We start from the raw sequence: 17,503 nt of genomic DNA on the forward strand, positions 1-17,503 counted from the left end.
TGAGGAGCCCTAAATATTGGCTGCTGCACACAGCAGATAAAATGAACATTACTACAAAAAAAAAAAAAAAAAGAGGAGTGGAGGGGCTGTTTTGATTACAATACCTGAAGTAGTCCTGGATTTTGGTACTCAGGCTTCGTATTAACTTTGTCTAGTTTTTCTAACTCTGATGGGCCTCTCTTTAGGTGTTTTCATGCCAGTTTGTTTCTTCTTCTCATGTTTTTCCAGTTTTCTATTTTGTATCTATTTGAAAAGCACTTAACATTTTCAGGTTGGTCTGTACCAAGGGGATGCCATTGTTTAAGGACTGGTTCTTTTTTCTCCACTAAGTAAAAAACAAAAACAAAACAAAAAACAAAAACAAAAAGCCCTGGGATAAAATCCGTTTGTGATCACTAAATTACCGCCCTCTGGGGCTTTGGAAAGTCTGGTAATTTCATAACGAATTTGAGTGAGTTGACTTGAAGATCTTTTTAATACTGTGGGCGGAGGGCAGAAGTTATTCTAATATACAGTAGGTTGAACGTTCTCAGGGCACTAAGGCCTATAGGACTATATTGGCTACAAATTGAATTTATGTGGGCACATTTGCTTAGGCTGACTTACGTCAGGAAAAGCTACAGACGTGTACTTCAAGTTGCTAATTCCTTACTAATTAAGGACATTAAGGAAAATGAAATCACTCCCGCCCCTTCCCCGTATTGTGTAATATACAGTAATTACAATTACAGTACTTCATTATAAAGTACAATAAAATGGCTTGCACTGGAATGGCCCTGACAAGTAAGGTATTCAATACCAAACCTCAGTTCAGATACTCACCCAAAATTTCAAGTGCCTATTCAAACTGAGAAACATGATCCAAAATTATTTTTCCCCCATGAAAATCTTCATTTTCAATTAAAAGCTATTTTCTGTAGACATTATTTTTCAATGGAAAAATTTCAATCTGCTCCGCTCATTATCTTCTACTAGCAACTGTTCAACATAAAGGGCCAGAAAATAACCAGATCTTACCAACTATTTCCCCAGCATGCAGGAGCTCTCCGCTGGCACAGAGCCTTTGCACCACCCCATGGCCAGACAGGAAGCACTTCATCATAGGTAGGGTGTGTGGTCAAAACATGTACGGTTTCTTAGGGACCACTGGAAGCAGGAATAAACTGAAGCAGCCCCCAGACTATTCTACCAGTACCAATGCCCAGAATTATACAGATCCATCCTGATATGGCTCCCTGATGCTCTCCTCACCATCAGAGAGCCAGAAACTCAGCACAGTAAAGAAACTAGAGTAATGTTCATGTGCCAACAAACAAATACATCATTTTAGAAACGAACACTAACAATTTAATAACAGCTTCCATTTCTATTAACTCTGACAATAGTTAGGAGGTTCTGTGAGGGCTATTATTTCATTATAGGAAGCAAAGATGGAGGAGAGAACTTACCGTAGCTTCTTTTAACCTTTTGAAATCTATGTGAAGGTAAGCATTTATTCCATTGTATGCACCAGGCAATGTGATTCCATGGATTAACAATACAAATAATACAACGTAAGGCAAAGTGGCTGTTATCCACACAACCTGCAGGGAACAAACAGACACCAAATGTTAATTAATCTACTGTTACACAAACAGGAAGTTTTATAAACATGTTGGAGAATCCGGCTGTCCCTTTGTTGCATTTGTCTCTTCTGTTGTCTGGAGGATGTCTTGATTGTTTATCATAAGGGGCATTGTCCTAGCAAAAAAGAACTGTTAGCTACCAGTCACACAGACTAGGAAAATTCCCACAAGTAAAGATAGGTAGTATGTTAAAGTATGAGATGGGTTAGGCAAGTGAGATTATATGTCAGCAGTGGAACGACTATATTATTAATGGTCATATTAAACTTCTGAGCAAGCTCAGTGTGAATTATTTCCAGAAATGTAAGTAGACATGAGCAGATATTTGCTGTAAATACCATAGAAATATAAAAAGCAACCACAGAAAGCAAGAATTCTCAGATCTCTTCCACAGCTAGGACTTCTGGAAGCAAACAATACATTGAGATTGATTCATTCACCACACGTTGCCAAGAAATGTTCCATTTATTCTAAGCAATTAAGTAAAATATCAACATGAAAATGAGGAAATGCTGGCATTTACTGAAAATATATGGCATAAATGGTGGGTTAACCCTATTGTTGTAATTGAAAAGCCAAATAAAGAAGGGCTGTGCATTGAATGAATAAAGAAAGGCTGTGCATTGGACCACATGATTGAAATTCAACCACGGTACATGAACATTAACTGATGAAAACTGTTGCGGTGGTAGCTAATTTATCAAAATCAAAAATATTCTGAGCTTTGGAAGCTAGAAACTCCTTTTCAGCAAGTGAATAGAGTTGTGTCAAGGTCTAATGTCTTAATTTCAAAATATCCAAATGGTGCGTAAGTAAATATCCAGGTGGTTTTATTTCAACTCTTGAGGTACTTCAAAGAATAGTTGCCGAAACCTTTGGAAGTGATAAAGTGTTTAAGTTAGAATGGATGTTTATTTAATAAAAGCAAAGGCCCTTAAACAATACAATGAAAGCTTTAAGCAAGTTTTGCAGAGAACCAGAGACAATCTTTACCTTTATCCAACGCCAACAGACGTCAAAGGAAAGACTCACCCATTGACTTTAATGGGCTTTATATCAAGCCATTAATACTGAACTTAAAGTTAAAAAGCTAACAGAATTTTGCAATGCTGGACATCACTGGAGCAAAGATGACATAACTGTTGAGTCAGATAAAACAGGAGCTGTATTTGAAATGTCCACTCCACTTTGTAGAACAGATATACAAAGATCTAAAGCTTTGGTCCTAGTGGCACCCTTAGGTACAATGATTTACAACCCCTATTCCCCTCCGCCCCCCAAAAAGTCACTTTCTAAAAAGGACAAAGAACAATATTGAGATACAAGAGCAATATTAGCTCTACCTTTCCTGAAGTCTTCACTCCTTTCCACAGACTAAAGAAAAGAATTATTACTACCACCAAGAGGCACAGCGAGAGCTGCCATCGGGGTGAGCCAAGGTCATGGATTCCACTACTTTCATGCAGATGCAGTACACCTCGTCTAGACATAAGAGGGGAAGAGAGACAAAAAAACAAACAAAACCGCCATCAGGTCATTGCTTAGTACTTCTCATCCTGTGGGCTGCAAGTAGACATGAAAGCTGAATGACAATATCAGTGGCTTCTCTGCTTGATTTAGTTTTTACTAGAGCTGGTCAACATTTTGCATATTTCAATTGACAAAAAAGTTAATACTTTTTTCCTATTTTGATTAAACCACAGAAAATAAAATGAATGTGTGGACACCCACACCCCCTTATTCTCCAGCCAGACAGCTGGTTGAAATATTTCAGATTTTGAAATTGATGAAAAATGTCAATTTTCATATGTATGTGTGTACAGTATATTCACCAATATTCTCCCCTCATTTTTGACCAGTTCTAGATTTCACTTAAGCCAATGTCAACTAGAAATCTGGGTCACCACAGCATGAGGAAATGGGAAGTTAAATAATATAACTGTTTTGCTTTGCTAGCTCATCATATCCAATAAAGAAGATTTGCCATAATCTTTTGGCTGGTTCTTCAATTTCAGTCTTAATTGGATGAAAAATGCTTTTAAAAGTATCATGCCACAGTAGGTAGCTGCTCTTTTTTATTTCATTGTAGGGCCAATAACAAGTAAGGAATGAAAGCACATGGATCAGTATGTATGTGATGCCCTTCAAGAATCTTCTCTTTTTTAGAAATTAAAAGGTGAGTGTTAGTTTATATTTTAAGAAAAATGAGTGCTAAGACCTGCAGAAACATTAACAAAATATACAGATAGACTCCTTATGATGCTTAACAAAAAAAAAATTCTTCAACCAAATTTAGGGACATAAATAGATTGGGCTTCTTTAGAATAAACCCACAAAGTCTCAAATTTTGAGCAAAGGTTTAAATGAATGGAACCCACCTCAAGTCTTTGATATTCAGAAAAGTTAAACCTGATCCTGCATGCCTTGTTCTCATTGAACATTCATTTCCCCCAAATATTCTTTTGAATTTTTAAACGAATATGCTTCAGTGGTGATTGTTTTCCATGAAAAATCTCACAAATGATCTTACTGTTACGAACATTTGCCAAAAGAGCAATTTCAAATTTGGGTTTATAAGTAGTTGCATTGGAAGCTTGATTCCAAGAGGTCTGTTCCTTTCATCAGGAAAAAGAATCATAACATGGGGGAAGTTTTTGTTTGTTTGTTTCTTAAGCCTCAGCAATTTAATGTTAAGGCAGCTGGGGACCAGCTGGACTAAGGGGGTCCTCCTAACCATTCTCCCTGTAGCAATGAGGAAGGTGACTTCACAGCAGCTATAGGCCATTTGAGGATTCCCTGACACATGAGATTCTCCAGGGTTGAAGCAGCTGGGTGGAGGGCCACTTGGCATTGGGAGAGTAATGCAAAATGACCAGAGTCCATTCCTGGACAGGGACCACTTTCTCCACCAACTGAAGAACAATCCCATATCTCCTCCAACATTGTGCAGATGTGCTTTTGAGCCTGTCATTTAATGTGTTCTGGGGTAACATAAGCCCTACAGACCTATTTAAAATATCATCAGCTTCAGTGGACATAAACTGGAATATTTATTTTCAAGTCAGACCTGTCGTCACCTGTCTCTCTTCTCAAATCCTTAGTTGATTCACAACTAATCCAGAAACCTATCAAAACACAGTATTAATGGAATCAACCTATTTATTTGGGGGTTTTTTTGCCACCAATCTCTGTAAGCAGGTCTACATCTAAAACTACCCAATGGAGGATGGAGTGTGAAACGTGCTGAGAGCGGTACTACTCCTGTTTTATAATATATTTCTCTAATTCCATTAGCAAAACAAGGAAATTGTCAGATTAGTATCAGGGGGTAGCCGTGTTCGTCTGTATCCACAAAAACAACAACGAGTCCAGTTGCACCTTAAGACTAACAGATTTATTTGGGCATAAGCTTTCGTGGGTATAAAACCTCACTTCTTCAGATGCATGGAGTGAAAGTTACAGATGCAGGCATTATATAATGACACATGAAGAGAAGGGAGTTACCTTACAAGTGGAGAACCAATGTTGACAGGGCCAATTCAATCAGGGTGGATGTAGTCCACTCCCAATAATAGATGAGGAGGTGTCAATTCCAGGAGAGGCAAAGATGCCTATTCCCAGTCCCTATTCAAGCCCAAATTTAACACCATTAATTTGGGCTTGAATAGGGACTGGGAGTGGCTGGCTCATTACAGAAGCAGCTTTGCCTCTCCTGGAATTGACACCTCCTCATCTGTTATTGGGAGTGGACCACATCCACCCTGATTGAATTGGCCCTGTCAACACTGGTTCTCTACTTGTGAGGTACTCTCTTCTCTTCATGTGTCATTATATAATGCCTGCATCTGTAACTTTCACTCCATGCATCTGAAGAAGTGGATTTTTACCCATGAAAGCTTATGCCCAAATAAATCTGTCTTTAAGGTGCCACCGGACTCCTTGTTGTTTTTGTCAGATTAGTGACAGCCAAAGAGAAAGACAACAAAGGAAGGCAAAAGTCAGAAGATGTAGTAAAATAACCAGTGATAGTAATGAAAATTGGTAGACAAAATATTAAGAAAAAGTGATGAAAGATGAAAAATGAAAGTGAGGAAAAACATTACCATATCATTACTGGGAGATTGGGGGGGAGGAAGAGAAAAGCAATTAGAGAGTAGATAAGGGACACTTTACATTAGGCTGAGCAAGACACAAGAAGAGTTGATAAATCAGTATGACTTTTAGGCTTTGTAATATTGCAGCCTGACCCCAGAACACAGGGCCAGTGGTATTCAGCTGGAACAGCATGAAAACACTACTGAGGAACCTGCAGATAGGAAAACAAGAATTGCCATAGTCCAGTTTCTTGTCAAGGGTGGGTGTAAATGCAAAGGGCCTAATTCTTGTAATTTACACCAAGGCTACTTTACATCGCTCTTACAATGTAAAAGGGACTTAAAGTGGCCATAAATTACATCTGCACCACCTTTGAGGCCCTTTGCATTGTCAGGGCTATAAACTACTATATAATCAGGCCCGAAAAGTCTTCCTGCCTATCTGCTGAGGTGGGAGGGGCAGGGCTCTGTGGGGTTTCAGGCTGGAGGATATTACTGTCAGGGACTTCGCTGTCTCTCTCAGGGAGATTTTATGTTTGCCCTTTTATTGTTATTTTGGAAGCAGCGCGTTCGGCTCTTTGTGTCTGGAAAGCAGTTCTCTCCACGAGCAGACTCCTCCTACCTCCCCTCCTCCCTTCAGCTTGCTCTTCCTGGACAGATTTCACTCCCCTACTTCCTCCTGGATGGACTATTGTTTCCCCTCCCTCACCTGAATCCTTGAATTTCCACCCAAGTGAGGCCACTCATCTCAACTGAAACCAGAAGACAACTGGCCAGCAGCAGTGAGCTATTTATTACACCCTTGCCTTCTGTTCTGCCTCCATAATATAGCTAGGTCCTCTCTGATCGCAGATCCTGAATCCCAAGTTGCCAAGACAAGGTCCTGCATTTACACTCACAGCTTTTGTTAAACTGAAGAGGCAGGGGAGGCTTAGCGATAGAACCCTGCACTGGGACTCAAGAGACGTGTGTTCCATTCCTAACTGTGCGATAGGGTGACCCTGGCAAGTCGCTGCTCCCTATGTGTCACTTTCCCCATCTGTAAAGGGATGGTGCTATTAACCCCTTTGTGAAGTGGTTTGCGATCGATGGATGAAAAGTGCAATATAATAGTTAGGTATTTTTATTACGTCACCTCTGACCTGGGTCCATCATATCCCCTTTGTGAGCTATTTTGAGACCATGTCCTTTATGGAACCGTGGAAGGATTAAAGCATAACAAGGAAACTAAACTCAATAGAAAGAACACTTCATATCCATATGTGAAAATGACTAGATTATCCAGTCAAATATTTTTAAGCCATAGCCTGAGAAAAAAACAGAAACGATAGAGTGATATTGCCCTTTGTATAACCAAAGCCTATGGAGAGATTCCTCAGTAGCTTATTTGTGTGACTAACTCTTACTGAGAGAGTCACAGTGCTGTACTTTGCAAGTATCAGAGATTAGTGTACAAGCAGATTGACTTAAAATGGAGGCTATGCTTCCAATCCATATCCAATGATAATTCCAAGTTCAATTAAAAGGCTTGTTTTGCCATTGTGATGCAGTTTATAGACCACACAGAGACTAAGGGAGTGAAGGAGCAGTACTGGGTCAAAAGGGCCCCGCCCTTCAGCAGCTGTGGAACATATTCCAAATGGATGAGCTGCTCAGAGGGGGACTCTAATAGTCAAGCAGGGGGAGAGAGTGGAGGAGAGGATGGCTGAAGGGAGGAAGCCAGTTTGCAGCCCTGGGGACAGAACAATCCACAGGAGAAGGGTCTGGACTGTGGGTAAGACCCCAATTGGGAGGGTAAAGGCCTGAACCTTTTCCCTCCCCTGATGCCTGCTAAGAGAGAACAAATGAACATGGAGAAGAGAGTTGGGAAATGCTTGACCAGCTCAGCTGCTGACACTGATTGGGAAATCCCTGCTGGAGGGGGAGGGGGCAGTGGGCAGCAGCCACACACCAAACTGCAGAGGTAGTCGGGGAAGTAGGAAACAGCCCAAGGGATGCCAGTAAGGTGCACCAGGAAGAGGTGACTGAGACATTCCACATCTCTCCCCTTTGGGCCCTGGTCTGTAGCGGGATGGAGAGGCAGGACCCAGGTCCCCCTAACTTCACACCCCTCTCTTCCATCTGACTGGGAGAATCCTGGAACACTGGGGAATGACACACTACAGTTCGACTGCTAGACCCACTGACCTCCAGGCAAATTCATCTCCAGACGTCAGGGGTGGAAGGACTGTCGAGCCATGGCCTGCCAGTCTTTGAGTGAAACCAGCTACAGCCATCCTCATTTTTTAGTTGAAAGAGGTATTGGTTTGCATTTGTGTTGGACCAGTGGAAGGAATTTTACACACACATGCACGTGCACATATACAGAAAGGCAGGTTTCAATGGCAAAGTATATCTGTCCTCAGAGCGATTTGTTGAGGAATTGATATTTTGGCAAATACATCATACAATCTCACAAAGTCATTCATTTTGACAAGCTTGTATTAAAAACAGAAGTATGTTTCTAGCCCTTATGTTAGAAAATATAAACTTCTGGATATTAACTGATGTAGTGATGTTTTTGACAAATGCATTTGTTGTCAATAGCCTCAGTGTCAGGTGTTTTTTTTTGTTTTTTGTTTTTTTTTAAATCTTAGAGGAGAAAACTTTTGACATCTAAATCTGATGAGGACAAGTAATTTTAGGGTATGTGGGTTATGGTATAGGCACCTATAGATATGTCTCTTGGAGTTGCAAGTGCCCAGTTCCTCCAAAATTCAGACATTAAAGATTTATCAAGTTAGCCTCTCAAAATTTGTGGCACTTAAAATTAGAGGCTGCTTTTGAAAATTTGGGTTTAATTTACTTTCCCAGGGTCACAGAGCAATAAGGCCAATAGAAACACCTAATAGAGAGACAGAGATGGGAATAAACCAAGAGTTCTGAGTCCTAGCCCCTACTCTGATCTAGATTAATTTCTTTATCACTTTAATTTTTAAGTTTAGACAACCATCCTGGTTAGAAGATGCTAGAGGGACTTACGGTATACAGTGTATGTCAGTGGTCATCAACCTATTTACCATTGTGGGCCGCATATGCAGCTCTCTGTATGTTATGTGGGCCGCATCCACACTATATATATATATATATATATATATATATATATATATATATATATACACACACACTACTTGTATGGCCCTCAGGATGTCTCATGGGCTGCACATGTGTGCTGATTGGGCCACAAGTGGCCCATGGCTGCAGGTTGAGAACGACTGCCGTATGTAAACTACAAACCCTAAAATTACTGCTCTCTGCTAATTACATTTATAATGCAATTTGAAATGTGTTCATTGTGCTCATTCCTGCAATTGGAAGAATCATCTAGGTGTGTCCCTCAGGCTGTGATCATAATTTTAAATAATAATTGGTGCTGGTTTCCTTAAATGTGTAATGTACAATATCTACTAAAATTACCTGCCTCTTTGTAGATACTTTGATCAATGGCCCGGGCTGGTATATTATGAACTGCTGGTTGATCTAAATGAAATGGTATTAGATTTTCATGAATGTTAATCCTGAGCTGATAAATGGCTGCTTTGGGATTTAACTTTTCACAGAGAGAGAATATTAATCCCAAACCACTGAAGTCTTTGCTCTACTTAATGTTGCCATTTAATTATTAATACTGGCCTCCCTTGTTATGTGTACAATGCTTAGGCACATTAAAGTTTACACTGCACTTTGAAGCAGCTGCTTGTTAAATCTGATTTTTGCACCAACTCTCTTGTGGTTTGCAAATAAAAATAGAACACTTTGGTTTAACCCCTTGGCTGCTCTAATGAATAGCAGGCACACAAAGTGAGGCAAGTTAGCCTATGTCCAAGTTCTTTAGAAGTAAGAAGCAAAGCAGCAAGGGCACTTCAGGAAAATTCATGTGCTCCCAAGTATGTATCGTTTGTGGTTGCCAATGGAGTATTCCTTGACTAAGAGTCTTGTAAACTCTTACCATGCAGGTCAGTTAACCAAAGTCCCAATCCTGCAATGAGCTCACTACAGGTAAACCAACGCTTGCATGGAGACACTCTGATTTCAATGAGGCTGCATGCAAGTACAAGGGTTTGCCAGTATGGAGCTCCTTGCAGGAGCAGGGCCCAATGCCCTTGACTGCTGCATGAGAAGGACATGAACACACACATTCTCATTTTATGGCTGAAGTTTGCTATAATACTAAGCTGGGGAAAGTCCACATACAGAGGCTCTGGCTCAGGTTGTCAAGATTTCAAATGTAGGGAAACTCAACAGGAGCTCTAGAGCTGACTTCAGCTGTTGTAATCCTCTATAGGGCAGTCACTCAGAGAGCCAGATACTCTTACCAAACCACACAGGGCTTTATTCATGAAAAGTAACACTTTGAATTGCTCCCAGAAGTTAATGGAAAATGAGTGTATTGCATGCAGGACTATTGTCTATTGATATTGACTCTTTGCAATATACCATTGCTTGGAGCCCCTCTAGAAACTTAAACTAGCATAAATTAGTGGAGATGTCCTATCTCCTAGAACTGGAAGGGACCTTGAAAGGTCATCGAGTCCAGCCCCCTGCCTTCACTAGCAGGACCAAGTACTGATTTTGCCCCAAATGGCTCCTTCAAGGATTGAACTCATAACCATGGGTTTAGCAGGCCCATGCTCAAACCACATACCTGCCTCTGGAGATTTCCATTACTTGCATCTGAAGAAGTGAGGTTCTTGCCCACGAAAGCTTATGCTCCCAATACTTCTGTTAGTCTTAAAGGTGCCACAGGACCCTCTGTTGCTTTTTACAGATTCAGACTAACACGGCTACCCCTCTGATACTTGTCCCCTTAGATGTTACTAAGTCCCCTAGTTTCAGGTTTTGCTATAAAATCTAAATTCAGATCAGGTTTGCTAAGGTTTATGAACCCTTCAAATAGAGCTAGCCAACTATGACAGTTTCCTAAGAATATGCAAGCACATGTAAATGACTTCATTTGCTTTGTACTCACATTTCATTTGTGTTCCCCTTTCTATGAGTAGGCATCAAACAAATTTTACTGATGTGAATTCTTGTGGAAAACAAATAGCCCAGCTGTGCATGAGAGTATTTGTGGGAAAGTGATTTTAAATTTGCACGCAAGTATTTGTACCAGAAAGGCTTGCACACTCATCCAATCAGAGAAAAGAATCAATAGCATGTGACTTTGACTTATTTGACTGTCTCAAAATGTCTAACATGTTAAAATAGCAAATATACAATACGCGCAGAGAACTGTTCACCATCAGTTCATGGGCTTATAAACAATTTGCTAAAATATTTCCTGAATGCTTCTGAGTAGCTAATAAACCTGAGGTAACTTGCTTATGGCTCTTCCGACGGCAAAAGACAGCGAGATTCACTGGATACATTATTCAATATGGGGCCTGATCCAAAACCCACTGAAGTCAATTGGAGTCTTTTCATTGCCTTCAGTGGATTTGGAACAGGTCCATGGGACAGGCACACAAAGCTAGAACCAAGCTCAGTGTTTGCACCAGTCCCTCTGAAGAGAAACTCCCCCGTGTTACCCAGCCCTAACCTTTGCCAGAAACATCTGGAAATCCTTCCTTTTCAATGACCATTCCAAAGAGGTGATTAAGTTAGGGATCCAGAAAACTTATTATGGACTTCTCTATTTCCTAACCAAACCCTCAGATTTGTATTTTGGATCTGGCTGCAGCAGGAGCTCAGGGAAAAACTCTTGAGAGGCTCAAACATGAACAATGCTGTACACACTTATGAACTAGATCTTGTTACCTGCTAAACTGGAATATAACTGACAGTTGCTGACAACTCCTGACCCTTTTCAGCCTAGCATGAGCTAGGATTTTTCTTCTTATGGAATAATCAACAGAATATCAGACTGTCCCTTTTTATTCATTGTGGCACTGCTTAAAGAGGTGCCGGGACTCAAGCAATTTTTTTATTTCATAACTGATGTGCCAAGCCTAGAGGTGCCGGGGCTATGAACCGCCAAGCCTAGAGGCGCTGGGGCGATGAACCGCCAAGCCTAGAGGTGCTGGGAATCAGCCATGGCACAAATTAAGCACTGGATTTTGGCCTCTGATGTCATTTTATTTATGACCAGAATTGCTGACACTTGGTCTTGAAACAATTTTAAGCGAGATACCGAATTCTGTTCTATTGAATGGAAGGCTAACAGGATTGTGTTAGTCAACATTCAACAAAGCAAGGCAACACAATTTTAAACAATGTATGCTCAAGAAGTGGAACTCACCGGCAAGAAATTGAGGGCAAGAATTCATCAGGATTAAAAAAAGGGTTAGACATTATAAGTGTGTGTGTGTGTGTGATTTTTTTTTTTTATATATATAAAATCTCTCACACACACACATCTGCAGTTACTTAAGAGGATATAAAAATTTAAGGGATAAACCCTCATACTTAAGGGGATTACATAAATTACTGATTTATGGTGATTAGGAAAAAATTCTCTCCTATAGAGAGTTTATTTCATAACTGCCCATACTGGGGTTTGCTGCACCTTCCGCTGAAGCATCTAGTACTGGCCTCTGGCGAGAGGCAGGATACTGGACTATGTGGCCCACTAGTCTGATGTGTTATGGCATTTCCTATTAGGAATTACCGTCCAACCCACTAATCATGCAGTTGGCCAACTAAAGTTAAGTCACTTCAGTTTTGATGTTTGTGATTACATTCTCAGATGTGGAGTTAATGTGCTGCAGAAAACTGTTACTTCATGCATCATAAATTTACAGTCATAAGTATAATAGATGTGGACTGTGTTAATTCAAGCTTGTTTGAACTACCATGTGGTTGCTTACATAGCCATTTTACAATTAATTACTCATATCTGGGCAGCCTTGCATACATTTAGTTGCACAAATTCAGTGAATTTGCTCCACTGAATGGGGCATGAAAATTTGCTCATAAAACATGGGGTTTTTTTTATTACACAGGAGAAAAGGATTAAAGGCCTGAGAAAATAGCTGTAGCTCTGTGCATTGCTGACAGTTTGGTAACAAACCCTTCCCAGGAGCAAGAAGGGAGAGAACAAAGATACAGTTTGTCTATATTCAGATAAAATGTTTGTTAAAATAAGTCATTAAAAAGTTACCACTTCAGAAAGTGCCTCAGTGGGGAAAAAAATTGTTCCCAAACAGTTCTTACTTATTCAAAGTTAAAGCGGATGAAAGGCAGTTGGCGTTCTCCAGGGTGAATTCCAAACCACAGGATAAGGAAATAATTAAAGTGATACATGTCTCCAAAGTAATGTGGGGCTGACGTTTTATTCCTAGCTGGATTTCTCTTATGACTTATTATTCCCAGCAACAGAGCATAAGTGGTGAGCCCTACCACTCCACTATTGGCATGTCATAGGAAGAATAAAAGAAGCAGATTATATAACACTTATCTTGCCTGATTTTAAATGTACAAATAAGTTTATGATTTATTTTGACCATCTCTAATGAGGTACTACAGAAGGCCCATTCCCAAAGTCCATGTTCAGGCAAAGTTCCCATTGACGTCAATGGGAATTTTGCCTGTTTGGAGACTGGAGGATTGGAACCAGAATTTGTCTAATGAAACATGGTATTAAGCAGACATAAATGGAGAGTTCAACCAAAATTATCTACTAACTTGTATTGCTGGGAAATGACAGCTTGTGTTTCTGTGCAAACCAATTAACTGTGTGAGCTTCCCCCCACTAAACTAGATTCTCAGGAGATGCATATCAGCTCCAGTTAAGTCAGTGGTGCCTCACGGCTCTGGAACTTGCCTCAGTTAAAATAGGACCTCCCCTCTTTCCCCAGAGCCATTCTACCGTCTCAGGGGTGCTGGAGTACAGCTCTCTGACCTCAGCCCCTGGAATGCCCCTATGCTGGGAGGAGCCAAGAGCAGAAGGTATACAGATAGCTCTGCCAGTCATATGACTGCAGGGGTTCCCCTATTCCACATCTCCAACTAGTTATTTAAGCCAGCTTTGTTGCTAAGCATACATGCAACGCAAGCATGTAGGGGCAAAATTAGAAAGGTCAAGGAAAGATTAAACTAATTAGAGACAAAGGGTAACAAGAAAACATTCTACAAATATATTAGAAGCAAGAGGAAGACCAAGGCCAGGGTTGGCCCTTACTCAACGAGGGGGGAAAGACAATAACAGAAAATGTTGAAATGGTGGAAATGCTAATTGCCCTTTTTTGTTTGTTTACACCAAAAAATTTAGTAGCAATCGGTGTCTGACACAGTGAATGCCAGTGAAAATGAGGTAGGCTCTGAGGCTAAAATAGGGAAAGAACAAATAAAAAATTACTTAGACAAGTTAGATGTCTTCAAGTCACCAGGGCCTGATCAAATGCATCCTAGAATACTCAACAAGCTGACTGGGGAGATATTTGAGCCATTAGCAATTATCTTCCAACACTCCTGGAAGACAGGATAGATTCCAGAGGACAGGAAGAGGGCAAATATTAGGGTGACCAGATGTCCTGATTTTTATAGGGACAGTCCCAATTTTGGGTCTTTTTCTTATATAGACGCCTATTACCCCCCACCCCTGTCCCGATTTTTCACATTTGCTGTCTGGTCACCCTGGCAAATATAGTGCCAATCTATAAAAAGGGGGATAAGGACAACCCAGGGAATTACACACCAGTTAGCTTAACTTCAGTACCCAGAAAGATAATGGAGCTAATAATCAAGCAATCAATTTGCAAACACCTAGAAAATAATAAGATAAGTAGCAGTCAACAAGGATTTGTCAAGAACAAATCATGTCAAACCAACCTAATAGCTTTCTTTGTCAAGGTAACAAACCTTGTGGATGGGGGAAATGGTAGATGTGGTAAATCTTGACTTTAGTAAGGCTTTTGATACCATCTTGCATGGCCTCCTCATCAACAAACTAGGGAAATATAACCTAGATGGAGCTATCATAAAATGGGTGCATAACTGCTTGGAAAACCGTTCCCAGAGAGTAGTTATCAGTGGTTCACAGTCAAGCTGGAAGGGCATATTGAGTGGTCCTGCAGGGATCAGTTCTGGGTCCAGTTCTGTTCAATATCTTCATCAATGATTTAGATCAGGGGTTCTCAAACTGGGGGTCAGGACCCCTCAGGGGGTCGCGAAGTTATTACATGGGGGGTGGTAAGCGGTCAACCTCCACCCCAAACCCCGCTTTGCCTCCAGCATTTATAATGGTGTTAAATATTTTAAAAAGTGTTTTTAATGTATGGGGGGGGGGGTCGCACTCAGAGACTTGCTGTATGAAAGGGGTCACCAGTAAAAAAGTTTGAGAGCTGCTGATTTAGATAATGGCATAGAGAGAATACACTTATAAAGCTGAGAGGGGTTGCAAGTGCTTTGGAGGGTAGGATTAAAATTTAAAATGATCTGGACAAACGGCCTGAAGTAAATAGAATTAAATTCAATAAGGACAAATGCAAAGTATTCTAGTTAGGAAGGAACAATCTACTGCACACATACAAAATGGGAAATGACAGCTTAGGAAGGAGTACCTCAGAAAGGGATCTGGGGTCATAGTGGATCACATGCTAAATATGAGTCAACAGTGTAACACTGTTGCAAAAAAAGCAAACATCATTCTGGGATGTATTAGCAGGAGTGTTGTAAGCAAGACATAAGAAGTAATTCTTCCACTCTACTCTGTGCTGATAAGGCTGCAACTGGAATATTGTGTCCAGTTCTGGATACCACATTTCAGGAAGGATGTGGACAAATTGGAGAAAGTCCAGAGGAGAACAACAAAAAACATTATTAAACATCTGTAAAATAGGACCTATGAGGAAAGATTGAAAGAACTGGGTTTGTTTAGTCTGGAGAAGAGAAGACAGAGGGGACATGATAACAGTTTTCAAGTACATAAAAGGTTGTTACAAGGAGGAGGGAGAAAAATTGTTCTTCTTAACTTCTTAGGATAGGACAAGAAGCAATAGGCTTAAAATTGTAGCAAGGGAGGTTTAGGTTGGACATTAGGAAAAAATTCCTAACTGTCAGAATAGATATGCACTGGAATAAAGTGCTTAGGGAGTTTGTGGAATCTCCATCTGGAGGTTTTTAAGAACAAGTTAGACAAACACCTGTCAGGCATGGTTTAGTTACTACTTAGTTCTAGCATGAGTGTAGGGGACCGGGCTGGATGACCTACCGAGGTCCCTTCCAGTCCTATGCTTCTATGATTCTAAGCAGCAGTGGCACAAAAGAGTGTAGAGCTTACACCTAGGTTTGTCCCCTTTATGTGCCACCACAGCAGCCTCGTTAGAGCCTGCTTTAAAAATATGGAAGCTGGATAGGAGTTGTAGCAGTGTTCGCTGATGCTCTGATCACAGAACGGATCTTTGCTTCTTTTCTATTTTCCCCAGTGAGAGCTCAATGTTTCTTCATATGACAAACACAAAAGAGAGATTGAAACCTCCCACAGCAAAACTATTGCCCTAAATAACTGTTCTTACCATTATCCAGATCACACAGTGGCCAACACAACAAACCTTAAACCACTAAAATCACTTGCAACCCGTCACAGCTTTATAATCTACTTCTTAGTAAATACAGGCAGTGGGATTTCAAAAACACCCAAGTTTTAGGACTATGAATCCCAGGGAAAGGCAAATGCAATGTTTGTTCCTAATTCACTTAGGCATTTTTTAGAATCCCACCAGAGGTGTACATTACTTGGCAGAGCTGAGAACACAGATCTCTTGACTTTGTCTTGTGTTTTCGCAGAGTCACAAGTTGAGTTGTGTTTCATAGAGCAGTAAAAGTTCACTCAGGCTGAAAGGTGTCAGATATCACACCACCTAGAAGAATGGTGAGTGTTTTATTCAGAGAGAACCACAACAATTCCTAACTCTAAATAAGATATGATGGCAAAATGGATCGAACTCAAAGGTTACTAGTCAATTAGTGAGCAATATAGAAGTAGACAGAGCAAGTAAGATGACTATGATGATTGTTGTAACAAGTCTGAGGGCCAGATTTTTAAACCAAATTAGATGCCTAGCTCCCACGGAAATCAGGCACCTAAATACCTTTAAAAATCAGACTCCAAGAATATACACAAGTTTTAAAAGGAAACTTTTCTAAAATGACATTAACATTAGAAGTTGTGTAATTACCACTTGGAAGTGTTCCCAGATTGTTCAGATCTCCTCTTCTTTCACCCCAATAGCATATTCTACAGTGTATCATATTTACTGCATCTTTTTGCTGTAATTAACCACAATACTAAGAGAAGTGTGTTTTTTCTGTAGGGAAGAAGCCAATTTCCTGGCTGACATTACTCAGCATTGTATCAAGTTCCTACACCATCACAGCTACTCAGACTCTTGCAAAGCATAGAATTTAGCAAACCTGTATCTTCTCCCATTGGTTGTACTGTATGTCACTCCCAACTTTTCAAATTTACTAACATTAAAGAGGAAAAACGAGTCATTAATGTGTCAGTGCAGTAACCATGGACCCACAAGATCCCAACTGTAGCCCAGCCAGGTATGCCACACTGAACAGGTTAGGCTGCTGGTGGGAGGAATGACGACTGTTCTCAATGTTGAGAACATGGTCAGTGCTCACTAGATAAATATACATTGCCATGGTTACAATTACAAAACAGAAATACTAATTAATAATCTGAACCAATTTAGCAGTTGATGAGATTAGTCTGGTGTCCAGCCAGTGCTCCCCTTTCACTAATCCAATCACATCTTTCCCTGGAAGAGGAGAGGGGTCCAGAACCCAATCGTGAGA

At 40.4% G+C, this 17,503-nt stretch overlaps 1 protein-coding gene across 1 annotated transcript in view; it reads right to left on the minus strand.

The window, feature by feature from the left end:
• SLC6A2 (solute carrier family 6 member 2) overlaps positions 1-17,503 on the minus strand; it is a 109,622-nt gene that overhangs the window by 57,954 nt on the left and 34,165 nt on the right. Inside the window, exons 4-5 of the mRNA XM_026652720.1 lie at positions 2,969-3,107; positions 1,449-1,583 (exon numbers count right to left, since the gene is read on the minus strand). Of these exons, the coding sequence (XP_026508505.1) occupies positions 1,449-1,583; positions 2,969-3,107 (274 nt within the window). The remainder of the gene's footprint in view (positions 1-1,448; positions 1,584-2,968; positions 3,108-17,503) is intronic.

Source organism: Terrapene carolina, unplaced genomic scaffold (assembly GCF_002925995.2).
Source record: "Terrapene carolina triunguis isolate 2854851 unplaced genomic scaffold, T_m_triunguis-2.0 Scaffold130, whole genome shotgun sequence".
In the NCBI taxonomy this organism is placed as follows: domain Eukaryota; kingdom Metazoa; phylum Chordata; order Testudines; family Emydidae; genus Terrapene; species Terrapene triunguis.